The following is a 25340-nucleotide window of genomic DNA, read 5'->3' as shown; positions in this document are numbered from 1 at the left end:
CCCTCCGTCGTCTAGGAAAAGCGTATTCCGTATTGTGAAAACTCTATCAACCTACTTACATTTCTGAAACTGAATATATGACAAGTAACTCCGAATAAAAATTCATTTCCTAATTTTACATCATTGTTATAACATATTTGAAATATTATTCAGGAGATACATGTTTTCTATTCGTATAAACTTACATCTTCATCGTGGTCGAAAGCGTTGAAGACATCGTACGGCAAACAGCTTAACAAATCAATGATGAACCAACTCTTCAAATAATTCATCCTTATAACTTTAGGGTCGGAAACAACCTCCCCGCCTGGCCCAACAAAAGTCGTGTGGAAGTTCAAAACTATATCAATAAAGAATATCACATCAACGATTGAGTCCACAACTAACAGAGACACATCTTCCGATGTCTTATTTTTAAAAGCTACGTTGTAAGGAACCATGATGGCTGTATAAAAAGTTAAACATAGTATAATCCAATCCCATATAGCTTTGAAGGCGCAGTAGTGAAGTAAAATGTGTGGAGGGGTCTTGGGGGCTTCCTGTCGGTACTGAGGCATTATGTCCGCATTCAAACTCATCATCTGAATGACATGATGAATGGAATGGAGAAAAAAAATCCAGAGCAGCGTGGAAAAAAAGCAATTAGTTATTATTTTCTTCAATTATTTTTTATATACTTGTGCCAGATGTGATTGCTTTGTTGTATCCTTCAGGTTTGGTAAATGTGATGAAAACTGCGAAACTAGTACAGATCGGCTCCTCGTCACAGAACGTGCGAGCTTGGCGAATTTCGATAAACCTGTGAAGATTAATATATTCAGTTCTCATGATTTAAAGTTGTGATGAAATTAGTATTCGAAGAAAAAGAGACAGTAGAAAAAAAAGAGAAAAGACAATAGTTCAAATCATTAACAAATACCCACTTAAAAAAAATTTTCTACTATGGTCAGTAGATGAAAAATGGAATATTATTTTGCCATTTCAATATAAGGAATAAAATATGAAATACAAATTCAAAGTAATACTTCCTTTAGGATATTGATTATATCTAGGTTTTGCAAATTTAGATAACCCTCCTCTTTGACATTTACTACTTTGACTGCTCGATAAAAGTCGGATAGTGACGTATTGACACTTGTTTTTTATTTTTGTTGTTTCCGAAAGTGACATCAACTTTCAATTTTTGTATATAACACCCTGTATTGTAAACAAGTAATATTGCAAGGGTCAATTAAGATAATTTTATTTAACAATAAAGAGGACTATGTTTCATCTCAGTCTACTCAGAACGATAATAATAATAATAAAGTTAAAATTACTAATCTAAAAGTTTGATTTAGGGAAGAAAAAGGAATAGCTAATGAAATTTTTCATCAGAATTCAATTTTTACACATGTTATGAGTAGAGTATTTTTCAAACTATGTGTATATCTAATAATATTTTCCCAGATACCGCCAATAAGGTTATTATCATCGAAGAAATATAATATATTGGACTGAAATCTAAATGCAACCATCCGTTATCGAATTCTTCAGTCAAATACGAGGTTTGTCAAAAATTGCCAATGAATTGTGCTCGAGAGCACAACAAAGGATTCTTAAAAATAAGGATCGTATTAGATTATACAATTTCATCAGAACACAATATTTTCTCATTTATCGGAACTTATCTCTACAATAATAACAAAAACTCAATTGTAATTATCGTACATGTGAAATCATTAGAAAACATTAGAAACCGAAAAAGTTATCGTTGTTTATCGTCGTTTTTGTTCCTTTTTGAATTTGTTTTCTCTTTTCTATTTTCTACTCTTCTTGTTCTTCTTCGCTTCTGTTTCCTTTTCCGTTATTTATTTTTCATCATTCATTTATTTAGAATGGTGCTGAAATACTCTTTCCATATTTCCTAGATCGGTTTCGGCTATACTCTATTTTCTATTTTCTATTTTCTCTTCTTATTGTTATTCTCTGTCTTCGCTTCATGTTCCGTCATTTATTTTTTATCATCCATTTATTCAGTATGGTGTTGAAATACTTTTTTCATTTTTCCTACATCTGTTTCGGCTATGCTTTGTTATTCTTGTGTTTGGTCTTCATTCCTCCCGCTCTACCAGTTGGTTGTATTATTTTCTGCGTCAGTTCTTCTTCTGAATAATTTCTCGTTCTTGTCTTTTTTTGCCTTCTGCATCTTTCTATATCCCCATATTTTTTTTGTATAATGACACCGCTTGGTTTCTTTCTAGTTGGTCTCATGTTATGTTTTGTTTTTTTGAACCCAGCATTTAATGTCTATCCAATTTTGTTGTTCACTCACAATCTTGGAACACCACTCTTCCAGATTCTTCTTGCAAAATTCGTTTCTTTATTTGTCTACAATTTACTCTTGAATCGATAATTTTTGTATTGTTTTTTAGTTTAGCTCTCTTATGAATTTATCTTTAATGTCTGTGTTGTTGAGGGTTGAGATTCCACCTACTTTTACATTCCCCTTTTATAAATATTTTTCTCTACCTATTCATTGTATGAACTGACGTAAACACTGACAGTGCCGAAATATTTAGCAAGATCTTTAAAACAGAAATATATATATATATATATATATATATATATATATATATATATATATATATATATATATATATATATATTTATATATCCCAAAGGATAATAGTCTAGGAAAAAAGACCAAAACTAAATGTGATGAAACATTTCGAATATATATGATATATATATATATATATATATATATATATATATATATATATATATATATATATATATATATATATATATATATATATATTCTACAGCGCCATTTAGTGGCGAATCACAGAAATATTGATAGCCTAAAAACCTTCTCTGTGAAAAATCTCTTATACATGTCAAGTTTCATCACGATCGGTTGAGCGATGTAAAAGTTTATCACTTACCAACCAACCAACAAACATCCATTTTTATATATATGAGAGTAGTTGTTGCCCGCGGCTTCGCACGCGTAGAATTTGGTAGTTGTAGTACTGTTGCTGCGTCGCTGCTGTTCCGATGTTTTGACAGAATCAAAATCAACGAACTTAGGCGTGCGCAGCGTTATAGAACAGTGCTTTCAAAAAATTGTTCTACAGCCTTTCTATATCCTTTCCAACATCTTGTCTTAAAAAAAACTAATCAATACAGTTTATTGTATGATTTTCACTATAAGGGTTTTACAAAAACCGCGACACGTGTTTCGCTATACAATAGCTTCTTCAAGCGGAGTTTATGCTTGAAGAAGCTGTTGTATAGCGAAACACGTGTCGCGGTTTTTGTAAAATCCTTATAGTGAAAATCATACAATAAACTGTATTGATAAGTTTTTTGATATGGATTTTCATCAAGTATCGGCCGTTTCTATTCAATTATGTCTTCAGGGTTACCTAACATTTGTTGAATCTTTCTTGGTTCATATGGATGAACAATAAACTTTTTTTTTTAAATCAAAGATTGACGAATATTCTTCGTAAATTTACGTTTCCTAATCAACTTATCTACAATTTTTGAAGAATATCCATTGTTTTCAGCTATGTTACACGTACTTGGATTTGATATGTAGAAAATGTATTTGCGATTCAGACAACAGTAGTCTTAAATATTGTCATTAGACAATATGGTGTTTTGTCATATCATTTACGGCATATTATTTAATTTAAAAAATTATTAGAGTTCCAAAAATTGTATGATATTCGAGTGTGTTTCAACTAAAATTCGAAAGTTGATGTCGACTCCAAATGAACCTGAAGTATAAAATATTGCCAAAACGTGAAATTCAGCAGTCAAGTAATGGTCCAAGTTAAAAAAAAATAAAAATAACAACAATGACTTGTTGAAGTATATTATGATAGATTAGTCGGAAATAAGTTCCTCATTAGACTTAATGAGACCCATAAGCCTAATTTATATTTTGGCTATAGATTTCAAACACAGCAATTTGCAAAGCCTCGTGAGTATTACACCTATATGAAAATTTGTGTTTCAGTTGGTAGGCACTTAGGTTCATTGGTATTTTAAATTATGTTATATTAATTATAAGTGCAAATATGTACAGAGTGCGTACCTGAGTCTTTGTTGATGTTACATAATTAACTTAAATCTATGCTGATTTCATAATCGAGGTGTGAAATTACTGAAAACACTTCACTTGTTTGGGTCTGAAATGCGATATTTTTGTTTTTGAAGAACAATTACGAGTAAAATAGTAGACGCCGCCGGCGCCTGAATCTCCAAAAACGTTCTCTTCAAAAACCAAGCATTGACCACCAAATTATTTATCACTTCGATTGTGATATTTATTATGTCATGTCAAAGTGCAACCCCGAGTTTCCATAAATACCCACTTCTTTATACACTGTTCTTTGAAACAAAAAGCGTTAATTCAAATTACACTATATGAAAGAATCATCAATTGCTTCATCATCATTCATCGAATTCTTCACCACAAATAATTTCAAAAAAATATTCCTACCTCCTTTTGTGTCGTCCGTTTCTATTGGCTGCTTCAATGCTGTTATATCTCTGAAGGTTAACAAGAAGAGAACGACTAGATCTCTTTCGTTTTTTATAGGTGAAATCTGAAGAAGTAGCCATAGTGGTGTTTCTGTAATAAAATATATTTTGAAACGTTTTCATTTTTCATTTTATAATATTCGAGATTGAGAGAAAACGGTTTACACAGAGTGCTTTTACTACTATAGACCCGCCAAGAGGTATTTATCTATTACTACCACAGTAATTTTTCTTTTCATCGTACATTTCAATGTTGAGAACTTTTAGAATCCTCTGAAGTCTCTTGGCGGCTCTAGACTACTGATAGACTATGCGAAAGTAGCAAAGAACATAGCCTTTCGTGCACTACAAAAATGTCAAACTAACTTTAAAGACGGTGTTGTAATAAGTTTTTTATGAAATAGCAACGAAGTTATTCTGTATGTAGGACTGTGACATTGTGTGTTAGAATATGGATGAAATCGGTTTCAATTTGTAGGGGGTTATTTTGGAGGTAAAACTGTAAATTAAATTCACTTTATTTATTAGTTGTCATTTTTTCCTACTTTACAATATTAATGGATACTATGGGGCTCTAGTTGACATTTAATTCTCAATATGCAATAGCAGTTATACTTTCTTGATAATAAAAAATTGTATATTTCAGTATATTGAGTAAGACTCAGAATACAATGCGGCATTTACCTTCTATGAGATTGTTGATTATTTATCATTTAGAGTAACATAATCCAAACAAAATACGGTTAACAAACTCAAATGCGACGTATAACTTTTCATGATTCTGCAGAAATGAACAGCTCGTTTTGTAATTAGAGACTCAATGAGAGACTCAATACGGGTAGAAATTTTTGTTATATGAAATTATCTTCCACTACAAAAAAAATGAATAAACTGTATACAGGTACGTGAAGACTTCAATAAATTCAAAGAGTAAGTGATTTTACACGAATCAAGATCACTGATCAAAGGTATTTAAACGAAGTGGTAAGAATGAGCATTTTATACCGACCCCATCAACAACAAATTTGAACTCCTCGAGAGAATGTAAAACACAGTTGAGAACTCAAATTTGTTGATATTTTTTACGCAATTCACACGATTCTCTTATAACTCAATGATCACATAACAAATATTGATTAGGAAATATTCTGAACCAATCTTTCAAAAACACATTCTCCATCTGCGAGCGAAACATTATGAAGTTTCCTCAAGAAATAGTTGACAGAAAAAAAATCTGAAAATAAAGAACATAAATATTGCGAGTTTCAATTTTTTTCATCAATAAAACAGTTAGTTTTAGAAATATTTCATTTGATGCTTACATTTTGGAGGGATTGTACTACAGACACAATTAGAAGTTGACAGATATGCGACCACTAAGCAATACCCTGTAAGTAGTGATACGTCATAAAAATGTAGGTAGGCATTTTAAAATCCTATGTTTAAGATAAATTCAATTTCCTATGAAAAATTCTTTAGTATATTTCTAGAGCCAACTAAAAGTTGTAACGGAGAAGTGCAAAGAGCTTGTATAAATATATTCAATCAAACCAGCTATAAGTAAAAGCATATCGTATCTCGTTTTCTAGATCCCCGTGGATGGGCTCGAATTTCAATCACTCACAAAAGGAAAGCCAAGCTGTATAAGTTGGTGTAGTGAATTCAGCTCATAGAAGCAAAGCATTGTGTGGTTGTGCTTAGTTACTTATATTTATATACTTTTAAAATTAATAATTCGGCGAGAATTTTACTGGGTTTCAATTCACAATAATGAAATATGAAACTTAGTCAATTGAAAGAAAACATAATTATGCAGGTTTGTTTCGAAAAGAAGTTGAATTTATGTATTAAAAAATGGTTAGGTATAGGTTTATCAACTGGTGATATAACCAATGACAATTACTTTGAAAATTTTGTTACTTTATTCACTGCTCAACATTGTATGGAGTTGCTACATATTTTATTGATACATTGATCTCTGTTATATTGAAAACTGTAGTATTGTTCAAAGAAAAGACATTAGCTAATTTACCGTTTTAGTGAAATTTGAAAAAAATCCTGTAAGACACATTCCTCATTATTGAAATGACACTATTTGGCATGAAAACATAAATTTCCAACCTTCGAAACGATTGATTACTATTCAACACATTCCAATATTAAGTTACTAAATGAAGCAATGATGAATTAGTAACCATTTATTTATCTTTTCAGATCACAATAGTTATATGGGACAAGTCATCAGTATATATAATCAAAAATATGTCAAAAAACCTAGCTATTTATTTATATTTTCAGATCACAATAGTTATATGGGACAAGTCTTCAGTGTATATAATCAAAAATATGTCAAGAAACCTAACCAATTCTTGATCTTTTCAGATCGCAATAGTTATATGAGACAAGTCATCAGTGTATATAATCAAAAATATTTCAAAACACCTACCCATTTATTTATCTTTACAGATCACAATAGTTACATGCGGCGAGTCATCAGTGTATATAATCAAAAATATGTCAAAAAACCTGTCCATTTATTTATCTTTTCATATCACAATAGTTATACGAGATAAGTCATCAGTGTATATAATTAAATGTTAAAAAACCTATCCATTTATTTATCTTTTCAGATCACAATAGTTATATGGAACAAGTTATCAGTGTATATAATCAAAAATATATCAAAAAATCTAACTATTTATTATCTTTTCAGATCACAATAGTTATATGGGACAAGTCATAAGTGTATATAATCAAAAATATGTCAAAAAACTTAATTATTTTAGCCAATTGACGTTTAAGCTCAGTGGACACGCACATAATTCTCACACATCACATTTATTGACAAGGTATTCTACAATAGAACAAAATCATTCTTCAACAAAGGGTTTTTTAACCCGTATTGAAAGTAAAAAAACTTGTTTTTATTTTCCATATCTCCATAAGAATGTAAAATTAGGAGCTTTTAGAAAATAAACATATTTTGAACAGATTTTCCCAACTTGTCCACCTTATCTTTGTCATTGAAAAGGAAATCAGATAACCTGGCATGTGGTCTGAATGCCACTTCCACATTGTTTTTTCTGAATAGACCCGCGGTTATCACTGTTCTTTTTCCAAAATATGTTGGAGCTACCCATTTCTTGATTTCTGGTTGTTTGACCTGTAAGTGAATTTCCGGCTTTGTTTTCTGACTAACTTCCGGATAGTATCTGCGTTGAAACCATTATTATGACCTATCTGTGTAATAATATCAATTTCCCTAGCTAGATTATTAGCAGACATTGTGCAACATTGAATTGTAGGCTACATTGAATTCATGACTGTCTGGATGGATGGTAATGTTTGTATAGCTAAGTTTTCTGAAAACATTGAACTCAAATTTCAAATTTATTCTGATTGTGTGTAATGGTCAGGTCTGAAAAATTTATAAATTAATGGTTAGGTCTAAGAAATTTATAAATTTCTTAAACTTGAGCATTACACACAATAAGAATAAATTTGAGTTCAATGTTTTCAGAAAACCTAGCTATACAGACATTACCATCCATCCAGACAGTCATAAATTAGCATCCTACAATTGCAATTGCACATAGCATTCTCACTGCCTTTGTCTGCTAACAATCTAGCTAGGGAAATTGATATAATTATACAGATAGGTCATAATAATGGATTCAACGCAAATACTATCCGGAAGTTAGTCATAAAACAAAGCCGTAAATTCACTTACAGATTGATATACCCTCAGGTCAAACAACCAGAAATCAAGAAATTGCGGGTTTCTTCAGAAGAAAACAATGTTGAAGTGGCATTTAGACCACATGCCAGGTTATCTGATTTCTTTTTCAATGCCAAAGATAAGGTGGACAAGTTGGAGGGATCTGGAGTTTATAAGCTTAAATGTCTGGAGGGTAATAGTGTTTATGTGGGACAATGCGGTCGAAATTTCCAAAAACGGTATGCTGAACATGAAAGGTCCTTTAGATTAGGAAAAAATGACTCGACGTTTTCAAACCACTCCTTGGCATGCAACCACAAGTTTCCGAATCTAAACGATACGGAAATTCTGCACTATGCAAGAAAGGGTAACAAACTCAATTATTTAGTATCCTTGGAAATTCACAAGCATAAACATTGTGGGTGAAACCTGTTAAATGATTAAATCGATTTAGTTTTCAAACTGGCACATCCGCATTATAAACTCTGAATTCAGGTACTCAATCAAGCCAAGTACCTCTATTAGTAGTATATAAGAGCTAATGTAATAAAAAATTGTTAGTTTAATGTATAAGTTTGAAACTGTTCTTATAGGACGAAACTGCAATAACGTTAGTTACAAATAAAAGTGGTAAAAAATATAGAAAGTTAATTTTAAGCTTGTATGAATTCGAATTCTGAGAAGTGCTGCTCACAGGGTGACGACAACTGGTAAACAAAAGTGAAATTTCAAACCTATCAAACACGTATGCTGGATGCGCGATACTGTCAAAATTATAAATAATTCCTAAAATCGTCGCTAGTTGATCTTTATTCTCTAATGCGAAAGTAAAATGCACCTAGGAACAGTATCAGTGTTAATGGATTGGATGCCTATTCGAGTCTAGTATTTTCAATAAAAAAACAGACTAGTTGTATGTTTTTTTTGAAAAATTTGCAACGCCGAGGACAAAAGGAAAAAGAGAGCGAAAGAAGCAGGAACGTTAGCAACTACAAGTGCACTCTCCTCCTCTCCTACTCTAGCTCCAACAGCAAGGGCACATCTTGCGACGGGTGCCATGAGCTCCGCACGGAACCGGCTGCCCCTGCAGCACTTCGTTCTCAGCTTTCTTCGAGGACGGACGTGTTGTTGGGAGCTGATAGAATTGTATTTGGAAGTGTTTTTGTATGGTACAAGTGAATTTGTGAAGTGAAAAAGGATACATTACTGAGTGTCTCTTTCACTTTGTGAAAGAGACACACTTAAAAACAGAATTTCTATATTTTTATTGAATGCATGCATTCATTAATTGAAAAACATTATTGTTCTACGTGAAATAAAATCTTATCGGTGGTCGGATTAAAAACGAAATAAGGTTTTTTTGGCCGGTTAAATATTTACATTTTAATTTGGCGAAAGGTATAAAACAACCTTCGCCAATTTATCGAATGTAAGGGCCAGGAAATACGAAATATCTTCATATTTGGAGCAAATTGGAATTTTTATTTGGGATGAAATTCAGTGCAAAATTACAAAATGGACTTCAAAAAGAGAAAGGGATTTAGTGATAATTCGGAAGATCTGGATATTTTGAAGCCTAAGGAGTCTCTGAATAGGACACCGCCAGAGAAACGAAGAAGTTAATTGACTCGGTTATTCAAGAAGCCAGTAAAAGAAATCCTGGATAGATCCAATGAGAGGATTGAGCAACTCCGGGAGGACCTAAAGAGGACTTTGAGAGACAGTGAAGAGGAAACGGAAAGTAAAGAAGATGAGATACCAGATAAATATTTTTAGAAGAGGTGGTGAAGCACAATCGGAGGCAGGCTCATGGACAGCCATGATTGGGGATATGGTTGGGACCATACAGAAGGCCATGTCCAGAATCTCTGGGGGAAAAATACAATTAAATCGTGGAGAACAGAACGCTGTAAGCGGCAGCTTACAGAAAATTATTAGACTAAGTGGTAAGCTTGGTAACAAACTCCAATCACTTGAGACGAAAGAGGGTGTACTTGAAGGGAGAATAAGGGAGTTAGAAAGGAAAGTAAGAGTAATGGAAAAAGAAAGGGAAGGTGTGACAGCTTTGACTGTTAGACTAGAAGGTTTGGTAGGATGGATGAATGGTATGGGAGAGGAGTGGCGTATTATGAAAAACATGATACGCAACATTGACAGGCAGCTAAAGGGCACAGGTGAAAAACAGGAGACAAGGAAGGAGACAACTAACAAACAGCATAGGGAAATCACGACAAAGGGGTGCAAAAACTGAAGTATCGGGAATAGTCACAACTACCGAGATGGATACAGATGCTGATACAGAGGCAGCTGATATGGAAACGGATGCCGGTTACCAGGAGGTCCAAAGCAGAAAGAAAAGAAAGAGAAAAAACAGAGACCATTTCGGTCTCTCCGACTGAAATGGAGAGACCAAGGCAGAAGAGGATGGGTTGGAAAACTCCACCTCCATTGGAAGAGGAAATCGTCATAATGAAAGCGAATCAAGAGGACAACATACCAAGGGTGAGGATTGTAAGCGAAAGGTTTCGCAGAGAGGGGTGCCTGTCGTACGTGTAAGCTGTGACTTGTGGTGGTCATAAAAGGCAAAACCAAGGAAGGTAGGCAAAAAATTAGGGACGCACTCCGGGATGAGAGTAGAGTCAGTATAAAGGATGGTCAGAAACCAAATCCGCATGTCCTACTCACGGGAGTTGGGAAGGGATATGGAGACGAAGAGCTGATCAGACTATTGCTGGAACAGAACCCAGAAATGGGTAGAGACCTAACAAAGTCTGACATAGAGAGCATTGTGGTGAGAAAGAGGAGGAATTGTAGAAATGCATGGAAAGAGAACGTGATTGCAGAATTGAATGCGAAGCTTTTCCGGAGGATGATGGCCTTAGGAGTTGTTGACCTGAACCTAGCAGAGGTGTATGTGGAAGAGCATAATAGTGTGGCGGTGTGGTTTAAATGTTGCCACTTTGGGCACACCATCAAGGCATGTAGACAAGAACCTGAATGCAACAAATGTGCGAGACAACATGAAGGGCGTGAATGTGGAGGTGTTAGACCCCAAGTGCCCAGTATATGTGAGAAGGGTAGAGGTACAGAGAAGGCGAATCAATTATGTTCAGGGTTCTGCAGATTAATGTGAGAAAAGGGAGGGAAGCCACCACACTATTGCGGAGGACCGCTGAGGAACGTGCCGCCGCAGTGATGTGCATACAGGAACCGTGGGCTAGAGAACCAGCTTGGGAGGGGTGGGTCAAACATGATGGTGGAGAAGGCACTAAGGTACGAACCTGAGTCCGATCCACCGTTGATAGCCTCGCCCTTAGAAATGCTAGAAGTACGAATGGGATAGGTATAGTTGTAGGAAACGAAAGGAGTAATGTAAGAATCATGAATATATATGATGATCCAGATGGGAAGAGAAATGTGAGACTGGATGCAATCAGAAGAATATTTGATGAATGGGAGGGAACGAAGATTTTGGTTGGAGATGTGAATGCGAAGAATGTAGCATGGGGTGGCAACACCACGGATGAGAGGGAAGAAGATGTGCTAGAATGGGTGAAGAAAAAGCGGTACCTGATAGAGAACTACTGTGAAAGTTCGGCCACTTTCTCCAGCAACAGGGGTGAAAGTTGGGTCGATCTGACTTTCAGTGAGAATGCGCAGGTGAATGACTGGAAAGTGTTCATGGAGAAAACAATGAGTGATCATAGGATGATTGAGTTTTGTTTGATGGGGTTAGCAAAGTTGAGGAGAGCGTTAGTTGCGAATGTTAGAGGAACCAACTGGACTGGAGTCGAACAAATGATGCTCGAATACCAGCCAGAGAAGTTGGAAATGAAAGAGGATATTGACAGGGAAGCTCTGCAGCTTCAGGAAAAATTGAAAGAAGCTTGCATGAAATTTATACCTAGGAGCGAAGGGATAATGGACACGGATAGAGAATGGTGAAGCGTAGAGCTGGAAAGCCTACAAAGACATGTAAGGAGAATAAGGAGGAATGCACAAAACATTAGAGGAGGAGAGGAGAGGAATGATGGAGGAGTACAGGAGGGAAAGGAATAGGTATAACAGAGCGATAGGAAGGACAAGAATCATCTGGTTGAGGAAGAGAGTGGAGCGGATCCAGGATAAAAATCTGAGGGACCGAGCCTATCGACTCCTTAACAATGATAGCGGAGAAGATGTCTTTCAACATTTTGAAGGAGGATGGTACCTTCACCGTGGGGAGGAGGAGGCCAGTAGCTTCCTGCTGGGCAAGTAATTTCCCAAAGACGATCCTTTGAGAGACACCCCGCCTAAGCGCTGGTGGAGGGAGAGAGAGGATGAAGAATGGGGGAAAATCAGCTCGAATTTTCTATTGGGGACCTGCGAGCGGTGGCTGAGCAGCTCCTCGATGTGAAATCAATAGGAGTGGATGGCGTCCCGAACGAAATTATTCGTTAGGTGATTGAATGGAAGGGCGAATATATGGTGAAACTATTCAGCGCCTGTCTGGGGAGCGGGCATTTTCCCGGAGCATGGAAACGAACAAAGGTTGTATGGATACTGAAGAAGGACGGATATCCCAGGGCAATCAGTCTACTGACCGGCATGGGATGGATGTTGGACAGGCTTCTGAACAGTAGGATGCAAGTATGGTGTGAAAGAAAGTGTGAAAGTTGGGTTCAGAGGAGGAATGGATTCCGTCATGGATGTAGAGAGAATGGTGAGTTGAATAAAAGAAAACAAGAGAGGAAGGAGACATAGTCTGGTTGTGGCGTTGGACCTGTCAAATCGCCGATGCCCGCTTGGGCACCGGCGATTGAAGTGTGAATGAGGCGAATAGGAATGCCGGAAAATGTGGGTAGGACATGCATGAGCTTCATAGGAGAGAGAACAGTCACCTGTGGGGCGGTCTCTGAAACGGTGAACAGAGGCTGTCCGCAGGGGTCAAGTCTGGAACCGACCCTATGGTTGTTGGTGACAGAGGCATGGTTTGAACGAATCAATAGCATGAAAATCAGACTAGGCATTGGCGAAGTGGGAGTACGAGTGCAGTCCTATGCGGATGATCAGCTTGACATCATCGAGGGTAACTCTGCCGATAGCATAGAGGATAGATGGAAGTTGGTATGAAGTGAGTGCAAAGCATGGGAGGAAGAGATGTGGCTGATGAGAGGAAGACAGAACATGAATGGAAGAATGATAGAGCAAAAAACGAACGTGAGATACCTCGGAATTGTGATGGATACAGGACTCTTGTTAATAGACCACCACAAAGAGGTGAGGAAAAAACTGAGTAAACTGGCAGGAAAAATGAGGAGGTGAACCGGGAGGAATGTCAAACTGAAGAGAGAATGTGTAAGGATGATATATGAAAGGGTAGCCAAACCTGCGGCACTGTATGGAGTACAAATCTGGGAGGGAAAGTGCATGATAGTAGGGTGAAAAGAGAGCTGAGTGCTGCACAGAGGCCTTTTCTTTTAGCCTCGTGTGGAGCATACAGAACGACGCCAACGGCTGCGCTCAGCGTCATCACAGGAATGTCGCCACTTCAAATAGAAGGATGGTCCAGATATCATAAATGGAGAGTAAATGGGAAAAGAAAGATAGGAGACAGAGTGAAAGGGGAAGACAGAATATTCCCCTGGCTACAAGGGGAGTTGCTGGAGGAGATGTAGGGCGAAGAAGTTGCTGGAGGAGATGGAGGGCGAAGAAGTGAGTGAAGTGTACGTGGATGCCGGAGCGAGAATGGAGGACGGCAAGTGGGGAGGGGATGAATGGACCACAGGGAATGAAAGGATCAGCGGGCACAGCAGCATGAATGAAGCAGAGTCAATAGCGATATAGCGAGTGATTGGCATGTAGAGCATGGATGAACATCTGAAAGTAGTAAGTGACTCTGCTATGACTGTAGAACGAGTGAAAGCAGGAAGAGTGGTGAATAAAAGAGTAGCAAGGATTCATAGCATGATTGAGTAATGGAGAGGGAGGGGAGTACGTACCCAAATCATATGGAGGAGGTGACACGACGTCGGTAATATTGGAAATATGAAGGCCCATGAAGAGGCCAATATGGGCATGGATAAAGAACAGGTCTCGTTGAATGTGAGAAACTCACACAACAAAATGGATGAGACGAACCCTACATAAGAGAGAAAACGTATAAAAGAGAGTTTTAAAAGGGAATGGCAAAAGGAATGGGATAGAGGTACGACTGGGCGGCTGTTCTACAGATTTTGTAGAACAGTCGGGCATGAGTCATTGGATCTGTCGTGAAAGGCGGTCCACCTCTTCATGGGAACTTTAACTTGACCAAGAGGTACCCTGCCCGTGTGTCTATGGGGAGCCAGAAACGGCAGATCACGTGATTGATAGATTTATGATAGGAGATAGGATTGGATGGCGAGAATGGAAGGAAAGGATGGAGAGGGTGGATAGCGAAATGATTCTGAGGGATGCAAACGGAAAAATGAACGAATGGGTAAGATTCGCGTATGAATGGGCAGATAGCGTGGTGAGGGACGAAAGGGAAGGATACAGGTGAGTTACCAGCACACAAGCAAAATGAGGAAAAATCGATTCTGGAGGGTACGTGGCTGTCTTCCTTGTGATGGCTGGACATGAGAGTGTAAAATTGTTTAAAGCTCCGATGATATGCGATTATATTGTTATGGAATCAATGGGGATTATGGGTTGGGTAATCAAATTTAGGGGAAGTAATTAACATGCTAATTTAGTTCTTTCATTAATTTTTCAATCATGCCTGTTCTTTTCTCATTATTTACTGTTTGCAACTGAGGCTGAGAATAGTAGTAGAGATGATGTTTTAATTTAATACCCTATTTAGAAAATTAGTTCATGGAATATTTGTAGATATTCATATATATTGTAAAATTTTTGGGAAAATAAAGAATACCCCGCTTATTCGTCCCACCGTAACGGCGGCGTTCTGCGTCAGTGATGCGGGGGGGGAGAGTTCCGAGGAGTAGGGGCTCCCCTGACAGTGGTGGCGCTAAACAGAGGTAAGATGCCAGTTAAAAGGCCTTGGAGCACCTTCACGGAGGTGCTCACGGGAGCAATGTCGCTGCACCCTCTAAAACATTTGTGAAGCCCGCCGTGAGACATCTCAAGGTTGCCATCATAGATGAGACTGACCTGTACGGTAAGGTTACCGCAGAACGGCAGAGTCTCATCAAAAAACGACAGCTGGAGGAGCTGGACAAGATTATCTTCTCCGCTTCCAGCAGCAGTAGCAAACCGCCCACGTTCCAGTCGTGGAAATACTCCGGTGAAATCATCAGAGTGGTCTGCGATGACGACATGACGCTAGAGTGGCTGAAGAAAGCCACAATGAACATCAAGCTGTGGGAGGAGGCGTCACTTGAGGTCGTCAGTGGATAAGCTCCCAAAGCTCACCAAAGCCTCGCTCTGGATCCCGGAGGAGGTACACAAGACGACATTCGGTGAAAAGGAGAGGGTGCTGGGTCGGCTAAAGGCGCAAAACCCTGATCTGATGGTAGGAAGATGGTGCACTTTCCACCATGAGGTAAAGGTGAACCTACAAGGACACCTTCATCTTCGGTATCGGAGACGATGATATGATTGTCCCGATGAGAATAAGCTATGCGTTTAGCTAATTGACCAAAAAGACTACACGGAAAGAATCAGAGGGTACCTCTGGAGACCCTAGGCCCTTGGAAGTCGAGCCACCTAAAGTGGATTTTGACTCCAAGGCCACCATGGGCCCGAAAAGGAAATCGAAGCATCTGAACAGATGACGGAGGAGGCACCTAAATACAGCGGGGCCGCCTCGCCCCTATCGGGGGAGCACATGGGCCTCTAAAAGCAACCTCAAATCCAACAACTATCTCATGGGCAAGGATGTTGAAAAAAAGGTGAAAATAATACAATGCAACCTCCAACACAAAAAGGCGGCAACCGCAACACTATGTCGCCACCTTGATGTATTGGGGGATGCAATACCTTTGAACCAGAAGTCATGGATAATAAAGACCAAAATTACTGGTTTCAGGAGCCTAACTGGTCGAATTTTCAGCTTACCAAGCAATCAGCAACCTAGTACTATTGATTATGTTCCTAGGAATTACAGAGTCTTTCCGATGGCACAATTCTGCACTTTAGACTTCACTGCGGTTAAAGTGGAATGTCCAGATGGAAAAGGCGTTGATACTCGCATCGGTGTACCTCCCTTCAGATGCAGCCACCCTACCACCGACCAGAGAAATGGAGGTAATAGTGGATCACTGCCTCAACCAGAGAGTGGAGCTTATATTGGGTTCCGACTCAAACTCCCACCACTAGAGCTGGGGCAGCAAAGATATCAACGCTCGAGGTAAGTCTCTATATAAGTTTATAATTAAGAAAGATCTCATAATATTGAACGGAGGCACGGAGCCGACATTAATTAACGCCCGTAGCCAAACATTAATATTAGATATCACGCTGACGAGAGCCAAAATATCAAATAAAATCCAGGATTGGCAAGGGTCTGACCATATTTCTATGTCAGACCCCCGCTGGTTGACCAGAAGGTAAGCCAGAATCTCAGGATCACTGTAAAATCCCGTGACCCGAAGAGTTCATGTTAGTTCTTCACAATTGACTCTTAAAAGAAGCTCTTCGGGAAACAGATGTTCTGACACCTGGCAATAATAAAGAACCGGAAAGGTACACGGTATCTATCCAGAACAAAATAGATATTGCCTACAAGGAATCCTGTCCAATGAGGATGGTTCAAATAGATGACGCAACCAATATATGGTTGTGCTCTAAACTGGAACTCCTCAGGAATACAGCGAGAACGACCTACAATAAGGCAAAACGTACAAGACTCGAAGAGGACTGCTGGTAAATAAAATTCTGTGTTTGTACATCTATGATGGAAATTGTGATGGTTAGGGGTACTGAAACAAACTGCAAAATTTTGTGAGAGTTGCAGTGAATAACTTATCAACTGTAGATGCGGAAAAAAGTTGGAGCACCGCCTCATAATTTCAGGACCTTAGATGTATTATTCCATCTATGATTTATTCGATTGAAGACAAAATGTGAAAAATCAAAAATAGTACTTGATGAATATAACTGCGAAAACGCGAGCGAGACATAAGTGGAACCACCTGATGGTATGACACCCCAGTCAACTTGCCAAGTTTTTATGTCGGCGTTGGTGGTTTGACCAATTTGCAAAACCGACAACTGCGAATCCACATGTTTTTAGAAATTATATGAAATCAAGAAAGAATAATGCAGTTGAGCTGATGGAAAATAATTCCATGAAAAACAAAAGATAAATTGATGAGTACCATTCTGATCATGAACAGCTTGTTGGGCATGATGTTGGGCGGGCGATCCTCGATTGAAGACAAAATGCAAAAAATGAATAATGGTACTTGATGAAAATAACTGCGTAAGAGAAAGCAAAACATAAGTGGAACCACCTGTAGGTGTGACAAGGTGTCTCACCCAAGTCAACCTGTCACTTATATCCCGCTTGTGATAACGCAGTTATTTTTACCAAGTACTTATGTGTCGCTTGCGTTCATGCAGTTATTTCTATCAAGTATTATTCTTGGTTTTTCGCATTTTGTCTTCAATCGAGGAACATCTGCCCGGTAATGATGATGCCCAACAGACTGAAACAGCTATCTATCGGTGGTTCTTGAATTGAAATCAAATTGTGAATGATCAGAATGGTTACTCATCATATTTTTTTGATTTTCATCGAATTATTTTCAGCAGCTTGACTACATTAAAGTTTCTTGATTTCATATCGGTTTCTGCGATGCCTGCTCGTTTTTCTAGATGGCAATGTTAATAGACATAGTTGTCGCCATTGGAGTTATGGTGATGAAAACCCTCACATCTTTCGAGAAGGAAATATCTACACACCTACAAAAAAGTTAAATTTAGACTGGTATTCTCACAAATACCATTATTGTTTCCTCATTTGTTGAAGCTATTTGTACCTAGATATGTTTCAGAAGACTATCGATCCACTGATGCAAACAGTAATTTATTGTTGCAAAAAGACGGTGCTTCACTTCATGATCTTCTTCCTATCCGACAGTGTTTGAAGGAGCCATTTTCGGATAGTTGGATTGGCAGAAGGGGTGCAAATGAGTTTCCTCCGGGATCACCGGATCCAACCCCCCATCATTTTTTGAGGACATTTCAAATCTAGTGATCATGAAACACAACCTGCTGGTACTGATTAATTTTTAAGAACAAATTACAGCAGCACGCCGCTCAATTTTTGGTAAAGTTTCCTGAATGTTCGTGAGGACGAAAACAGACTTTATCACTATCAGAATGGCCAATATTTCAAACAGTTTGTCAGATGCATGTTTATAACCGCTACGAAGATAGAATCATTCATTCTGTTCATATCATGTGTGTTCCATAGTGCGTGAAAACATGGTTGAAATTTATTTTTCGCAATTAAAATTTTTGCTTGTAAATAGAAAATAATCAACAAATTAAAATTCAAACGTCTAAACTAGATTCATTCCTATCATTCGAGGTTGAAACGATGCCACCCACCCTTCTTACCATACCTATCTATTATTAGGAGAGCCAAAATACAATGATAATTGTTTGAAAACTAACCTGAAAACCATGCATCTCAGTGCGGGCAAGTTTTAATTACTTATGTTAGTTTAGAATGGTATTTTTCGGCAATTGAATCAAGGTATCATTGGAAAGTGAATTGAATGCCTTTCAAATTGATTTGCCACTCGACACTCAGAATAATAACCATATTCCGGAGAGGTGTATATGACATACCCAAGTTCAGGTGAGAACACCTTACCTCTTATGTGAACCAACAACTTTGTAGGTTCGCATGGCAGATACCCGATGTAAAAACAACAACTAACACTGCTAATGACGCGCAGAAGGCTGAAGTAAACTATCAGGCACATGTTTTTCATCTGTCATATACACCTCTCTGCAATATGTTTATTATTCTGTCAGGTGACAAATCAATTTGAAGGACGTTTATTTATTTTTTCAATGATACCTTAATTCATTATTTTTTGATGAGAAGTTTTCGAAAAAATTCCGTTCTAAACTTACAGAAGTAATTGGAACTTGTCCCCACTGAGACATGGTTTCCAGGTTAGTATTTGAAAAATTATCATTGTATTTTGACTTTCCTCTCAATAGAAATAGTAAAAAGAGTAGGTGGCGTCCTTCCAACCTTAACTGACAGGAATAAATCCAGCTGACACTTGTGAGTTTTCATTTGTTGGTTATTTAACGTTAAAAAAAAAATGTTAAATTTCATGCACTATGAGATACACATAGTATGCACAAAATAAATAGTTTTATTTTCGTAGGGGTAATAAGAATACATCTGATAAACAGTTTGAAATATTGGCCATTTTGGTAGAAACAGTAATAAAGTCTGTTTTCGAACTCCACTGAAACATTTCGGGAAACTTCACTAACAATTGAGCGGCATGCTGCTGTAGATTTTAAATGTTCTCAAAAAATTATAAGAGTTGAATCCGGTGATCTCAGATACCACTCAATCGTTCCCATTCCCATCCAACCACTGTTGAATGAGACGAAAATAATGAGGTGGAACACCGTTCTGCTGGAAATGTAACAGATTCTCTTGAAACAGTTGAATACTGTCCGCATCAGTTGATCAATAGTATTTTCAACCATATCTAGCCAGCCGATTTTTTTTAATGAAGGAGAAGTAATGATATTTCCAAAAATACCAACCCAAACATTACCTTTTTGTAGGTGTGTATGTCCTTTTTGAAAAATGTGACGGTTTTTATCACTCCAACTCCAATGGCGACAATTCTGTCTATTAATATTGCCATCCAGAAAAAATGAGCATGTATCGCTGATACGGTAATTTAACAACATCAATTTCGAGAACACAAAAACAATACTCGTACAGAGCAATGACAACTTAAGTGCAATGAAATTGAAAAACGACCTACTAGTATATGAACAAGAGAGAAGACGCGAGATTCGGAGGGTGGGAAGTTCCTAAGTTGAACCATACAGTGCATTCCATTTAAAACGAGCTACCCTGAATAACTTTTGGTAAACTGATTTGAAGGGAAACTAAAAAAACAGGCCAACCATAGTCTGCAGAGGGACACATTTTGACATAATCACATTTGATGTTACTTCTCCTATCGCATCCCCAAAGCATGTCACTATTTTTTTTTAAATGGATCACCCTATATTGTTTCATATTATCAGATGCTCCATGGTGAGCAGATTCCAACAAAGTATAAAACATTTGGTCTGAAGCTTATGGTTCGGGAGCTACAAATTATTTGAGTTGAAAATGAGCCACCCTGAATAACTTTTGGAACAATGATTTTCAGGAAAAATTGAAAAACACCTCAGCAATAGTATACAAGGGGACACATTTTGACATATTCCAATTTTATCTAACTTTCCCTATCGCACCCCGAGAGCATATCACCATTTTTTCAAATGGATCAATTTTTTCGCATTATCAGATGTTCCATGATGGAAAGATTTAAAAGAAGTAGAATACATTATGGTCTGAAGCTCATAGTTTGGAAGTTGAAAATTATTATTGGAACAGCACAGAGAAGAATTCCCGCCTCGACATAGACGTCGGCATATTATTTTTCAGGGGTAGTTTTTCAGTTACTTATTCTTACAATCATAGCAATTGATCACCCCATGAAAATGTTATCTCAACTGAATATTTCCACCATGGGTAATAATGGAAAACTTCGAAATTCAAGGTAGTTAATTTCCGAGTCGAAAACTCTAAAATACAATGAAAACACAAATAATCACACCGAATTCTCGTCAAACATATATTTACAAAATAATAGAGGCCAACAAAATTGCTAGAAAAATCAAAATTCTTCTTCGCTATATTCGGATGAGGATAAATCATCATCGGGTTGAATAACGATCGGATTTATGGAACTTTGCACATAATATTTGTTCTCTTCTTTTATAATGTGGACCACACAGTTCATCCACACATCACTATTACCTACTTCATTCACCACTCGCCTTATATGTTGTTTGTTGAATGATGCTTATCCTAATTGATTTTTCGGTAATTAACTAGTGGAGCCACTATCTGCAAATTAATTTGTCCGCTTTTTAATCTATTGTTGACAAATCAATTTGTAGTGGTAGTGGTTCCACTAGTTGATTACCGAAAAATCAATTAGGATAATCATCATTTAACAAAGTCCACATCGCACCAAAAAACTTCAGGTATATAAACAGCTAACCCTTGTCTTTAGATTCAGTATCAATTTGCTTCTCCTGAAGATGCTAACCTTGTTAGCGAAACGTGCGTCGAATGCAAAAAAAAACAGTTTGGTGTTAGAGATCACTAGAAAAAGTTTTCAAAAATTGGTTTGAAAAACCACTCACTACCTCACCTAACCCCACAAACACACCGCACTGATAAAGAAATATTTTGAAACGGACAAAAAATTAGTATTCAGCCAGTCCAGCTAGCCAAGCCGTTATTCCTCAACTACATTTGATAGCACGTTTACTAACTATCTGGGCGACTAGGGGCCACAGGTAAGAAATATTTATGACTGTAATTTTATTTTTATTGCCGTTCCAATTGGGAATGGATAGACTATACCTAAGTTTCATGGGTGTGAGGTATACTTTAAAAAAGTCTTATTTTGCCTAGTTAACTTTGAATTCGATATTCTCTTCATTTTGTATTTGTCTCATTCTACAATAACGATTAATTGCCAGGTGAAATTACAATTGGTGTTTCTGTTTTTGTGAATTCTTGAGAAGCAATGGTTTATACGCTTCAAGAACGGATTGAAATAGCGAGTTCGTACTACCAGAATAGAAATAGTGCTAGAGCTGCTGACCGTATGTTCAATGATAATCATCCAGGAAGAAATGTATGACATAAATACGTTTCGAAATTATTGAACAAATTTATGGAAACTTGATATGTTAACAATAAAAAGCATAACCGTTCAGATTTGTCAACGATGAAGATATTTGTACTGCAGTTTCAGGGAATGTTGGACTAACGGAAAATTAGCAATCTTTTACTAAGTTATCTCGAGAATCAGGAATCAGTCGTACAAATGTATTCAGGATCCTTCATGAGAACAAATTTTATCCATATAAGATTATACTAGTTCATGAATTGAACGAAGATGATTTCGATAGACGTATCAAGTTTTGTGAAAGTCTCACTGAATGGATCAACTTGCATAAATGTCTTGTATAACATGTGTTTTTCGGAAGAATGTACGTTTAGTTTGAATGTAGAGGTGAATCGGCAGAATGTTCGATATTGGAGTGATACGAATCCTCATTTATACCGTAAAGGTCATACCCAACGACCTCAAAAACTGAATGTTTGGGCAGGAATTTTAGGTGACCATATCGTAGGACCTATTTTATTGATGATAATTTGACTAGTGATAAATATTTGGATATGTTGGAGAATCTAATAATACCCTGCATCAATAGGGACATTGAGAAAGATATAAATTTATTCGAAAACGGAATAGTTTTTCAGCAGGATGGTGCACCTCCTCATTATGCAGCTCCAGTGGGACAATTTTTGGATGAGCATTTTCCTGGTCGCTGGATTGGCAGAAAAGGTTCTACAGAATGGCCACCAAGGTCTCCGGATCTCACTCCTGTAGATTTCTTACTATGGGGTTATTTGAAGTCTGAAGTGTTTGAGAGAGAGAGAGAGAGTTTTCATAGACAATATCATGGGGCATAGCAGAGAAATAACTCCCGAGATTCTCAACCATGTGAGGGCGGCAATGGAAGCTCGTTTGTACCATTGTATGGAAGTTGGTGAAAACGTTTTTGAACATTTACCATAAAACATTTTTTTCTTCTCATTGTTCAGTCATCAGATTTTGATTCAAGAATTAATAAAAAAATCTTTTTCTCTGATTCATTTCTTCCATATTTGTCTCCAGAATGAATATTTCAAAATGTTGTCTTCTGTATAATTGTTGACCTTTTTTTATTTTTCCTGCAAATCATTGTTTCAAAAGTTATTCAGGGTGGTTCGTTTTCAACTCAAATAATTTGTAGTTCCCGAACCATAAGCTTCAGATCATATGTTTTATACTTTGTTGAAATCTGCTCATCATGGAGCATCTGATAGTGAAAAACAATATAGGGTGATCCAATGAAAAACATTGGAGACATGCTCTGGGTGTGCGATAGGGGAAGTAACATCAAATGTGAATATGTCAAAATGTGTCCTCCTGTGTACTATTGTTGACGTGTTTTTTTATTTTTCCTGAAAAATATTGTACCAAAAGTTATTCAAGGTGGCTCGTTTTAAATGGAATGCAATGTATATTTCCAAAAGTAGTATATTTCCAATAGGTAGTTCACGTATGTACATAATAATGTTCTTTATAGGCATATTATTCAACAGGTTATCATTATGGAGGGTGTACCAACATTACTAACCAATAGTCACTCCCTACATCGTGAGGTGAGTGGAGTGATCATTGGGTCCGAGAATTATGCACTCTAATGACACACAATGAATCAAGAATGATATCGTTCTGCTTTCATCCGGCCGGAATTTCTGCCTCAGTGTTCAGGTCGTAATGATATTGATAATCTAGAGAAGAAAGGACATCATTCCACCAAGGACTCCAATAATCAGAACATCCTTCTTGATATGGTGGTCTGGCTAGTGGCTGTAGTTCCGGAGAGAAAATCTTGATATTTCATATGTTAATCCTCTCTTTTGCACGATATTCGTCTCACTCGGGCCTGTAAACTCCACGACGAATAACGTTTTGCAGAGTTGTTCTCTGATGTCGAGAAGTTTTGCAGTAGGTTTATCAGCTTGTAAGAGTCTGAGAGTAGAAAATGAATTGTCAAAGTGAATTCGGTACTTCATATTCGCTACAACGAATAACGTTTTGCAGAGTTGTTCCCTATAGTCGAGAAAATTTACATTAGATTTATCAGCTTGTATGAGCCTGAGAGTGGGCAATGAATAGTGCAAGAGATATCGAACTTTCTATTCGCTACAACGGATTTGATATCCCCACCCAGCGTAGGATATCACCGGTAACCCGTCAATAACATAAAAGAGCCGTAGGTGGTAATAAAACACTCCTATATCGATGGATTTAGGCTGAGACAGCATATGCTGGTTATATCGATAGCAAGTGCATTGGGGTCTCAGGCACCTCGCAGAAGGCCTTGCACCTGGTGTTAGGCTCTATACCCATCATGCGTTTACTATGGCAGACTTAGGCGAATCATCAACTTTTACTCTCATTATTACTTTTGAGTATGGAGTTTTAATTCTCTTAGTATTAGAATGAAGTATTTCGATCAATTTTATTCCCAACAAAGAAGACACTAAATTTGATAAAATGAACCCTTCAACTTTTATCAACAGGTGATCTCGCCTTAGTTTTTGGTGTATTTCCTCGCAATAGTACCTATACTAATATAGAAAGCAATATATTTTCTATGAAATCTTTTTCAATAAAGTCTTCGATGAAAAGTTGTAACGGAAGCTTATGAGGCACATATGGTATGGACAGAATGAATAGCTCTATCTTCGTAGGGGTTATAAACATTACATGAAAGTTCTATAGTTTCAAAACGATTGTAATTGTTTAGAGTGTAAAAGTTAAGTCTACTTCTACCAAGCAAATCCAAATATAAGAAGAAGGTAAGAAATAGCATATGTTCATAGCATATTTCACATTAGATACTACATACCTTCCGGGATACCTGTAGACAAATGAAATACACATTAAAAATTCAAGTGTGCATCAATTAAATAAATCGATTTGCCGGTAGAAATGCGAGTATGCTTGGGTTGAACATGAAATAAACTATCAGTTTTTGATTGGAATGGAAGTATGTGATGACTTGATGGAACAGATTAGTGTGGAAAACAATTAATGAGATGAATGATGAAAATCAATCAACAAACAATGAATTATATTCTGTTTAAAAATTATCTTTTCAACAGGTGATATACTGGAAAATCTCAAAAAGATTGCAGAGATACTTGTGGCTGCGTTAGAACTATGATGTTCAAAGCGATGTAAGATAATGCAACAGC

General features: G+C 37.2%; 1 protein-coding gene across 1 annotated transcript in view; it reads right to left on the bottom strand.

Annotated features, from left to right (window-relative positions):
• eag (potassium voltage-gated channel protein ether a go-go) overlaps positions 1-25340 on the bottom strand; it is a 179056-nt gene that overhangs the window by 93190 nt on the left and 60526 nt on the right. Inside the window, exons 2-4 of the mRNA XM_074185196.1 lie at positions 4499-4630; positions 678-799; positions 186-581 (exon numbers count right to left, since the gene is read on the bottom strand). Coding sequence (XP_074041297.1) covers positions 186-581; positions 678-799; positions 4499-4630 — 650 coding nt within the window. The remainder of the gene's footprint in view (positions 1-185; positions 582-677; positions 800-4498; positions 4631-25340) is intronic.

This window comes from Leptinotarsa decemlineata, unplaced genomic scaffold (assembly GCF_025532065.1).
Source record: "Leptinotarsa decemlineata unplaced genomic scaffold, Ldec_3_MD MMD2_tig00026369_RagTag_RagTag, whole genome shotgun sequence".
Taxonomy (NCBI): Eukaryota; Metazoa; Arthropoda; class Insecta; order Coleoptera; family Chrysomelidae; genus Leptinotarsa; species Leptinotarsa decemlineata.
This window is presented reverse-complemented; position numbering and strand designations above follow the sequence as displayed.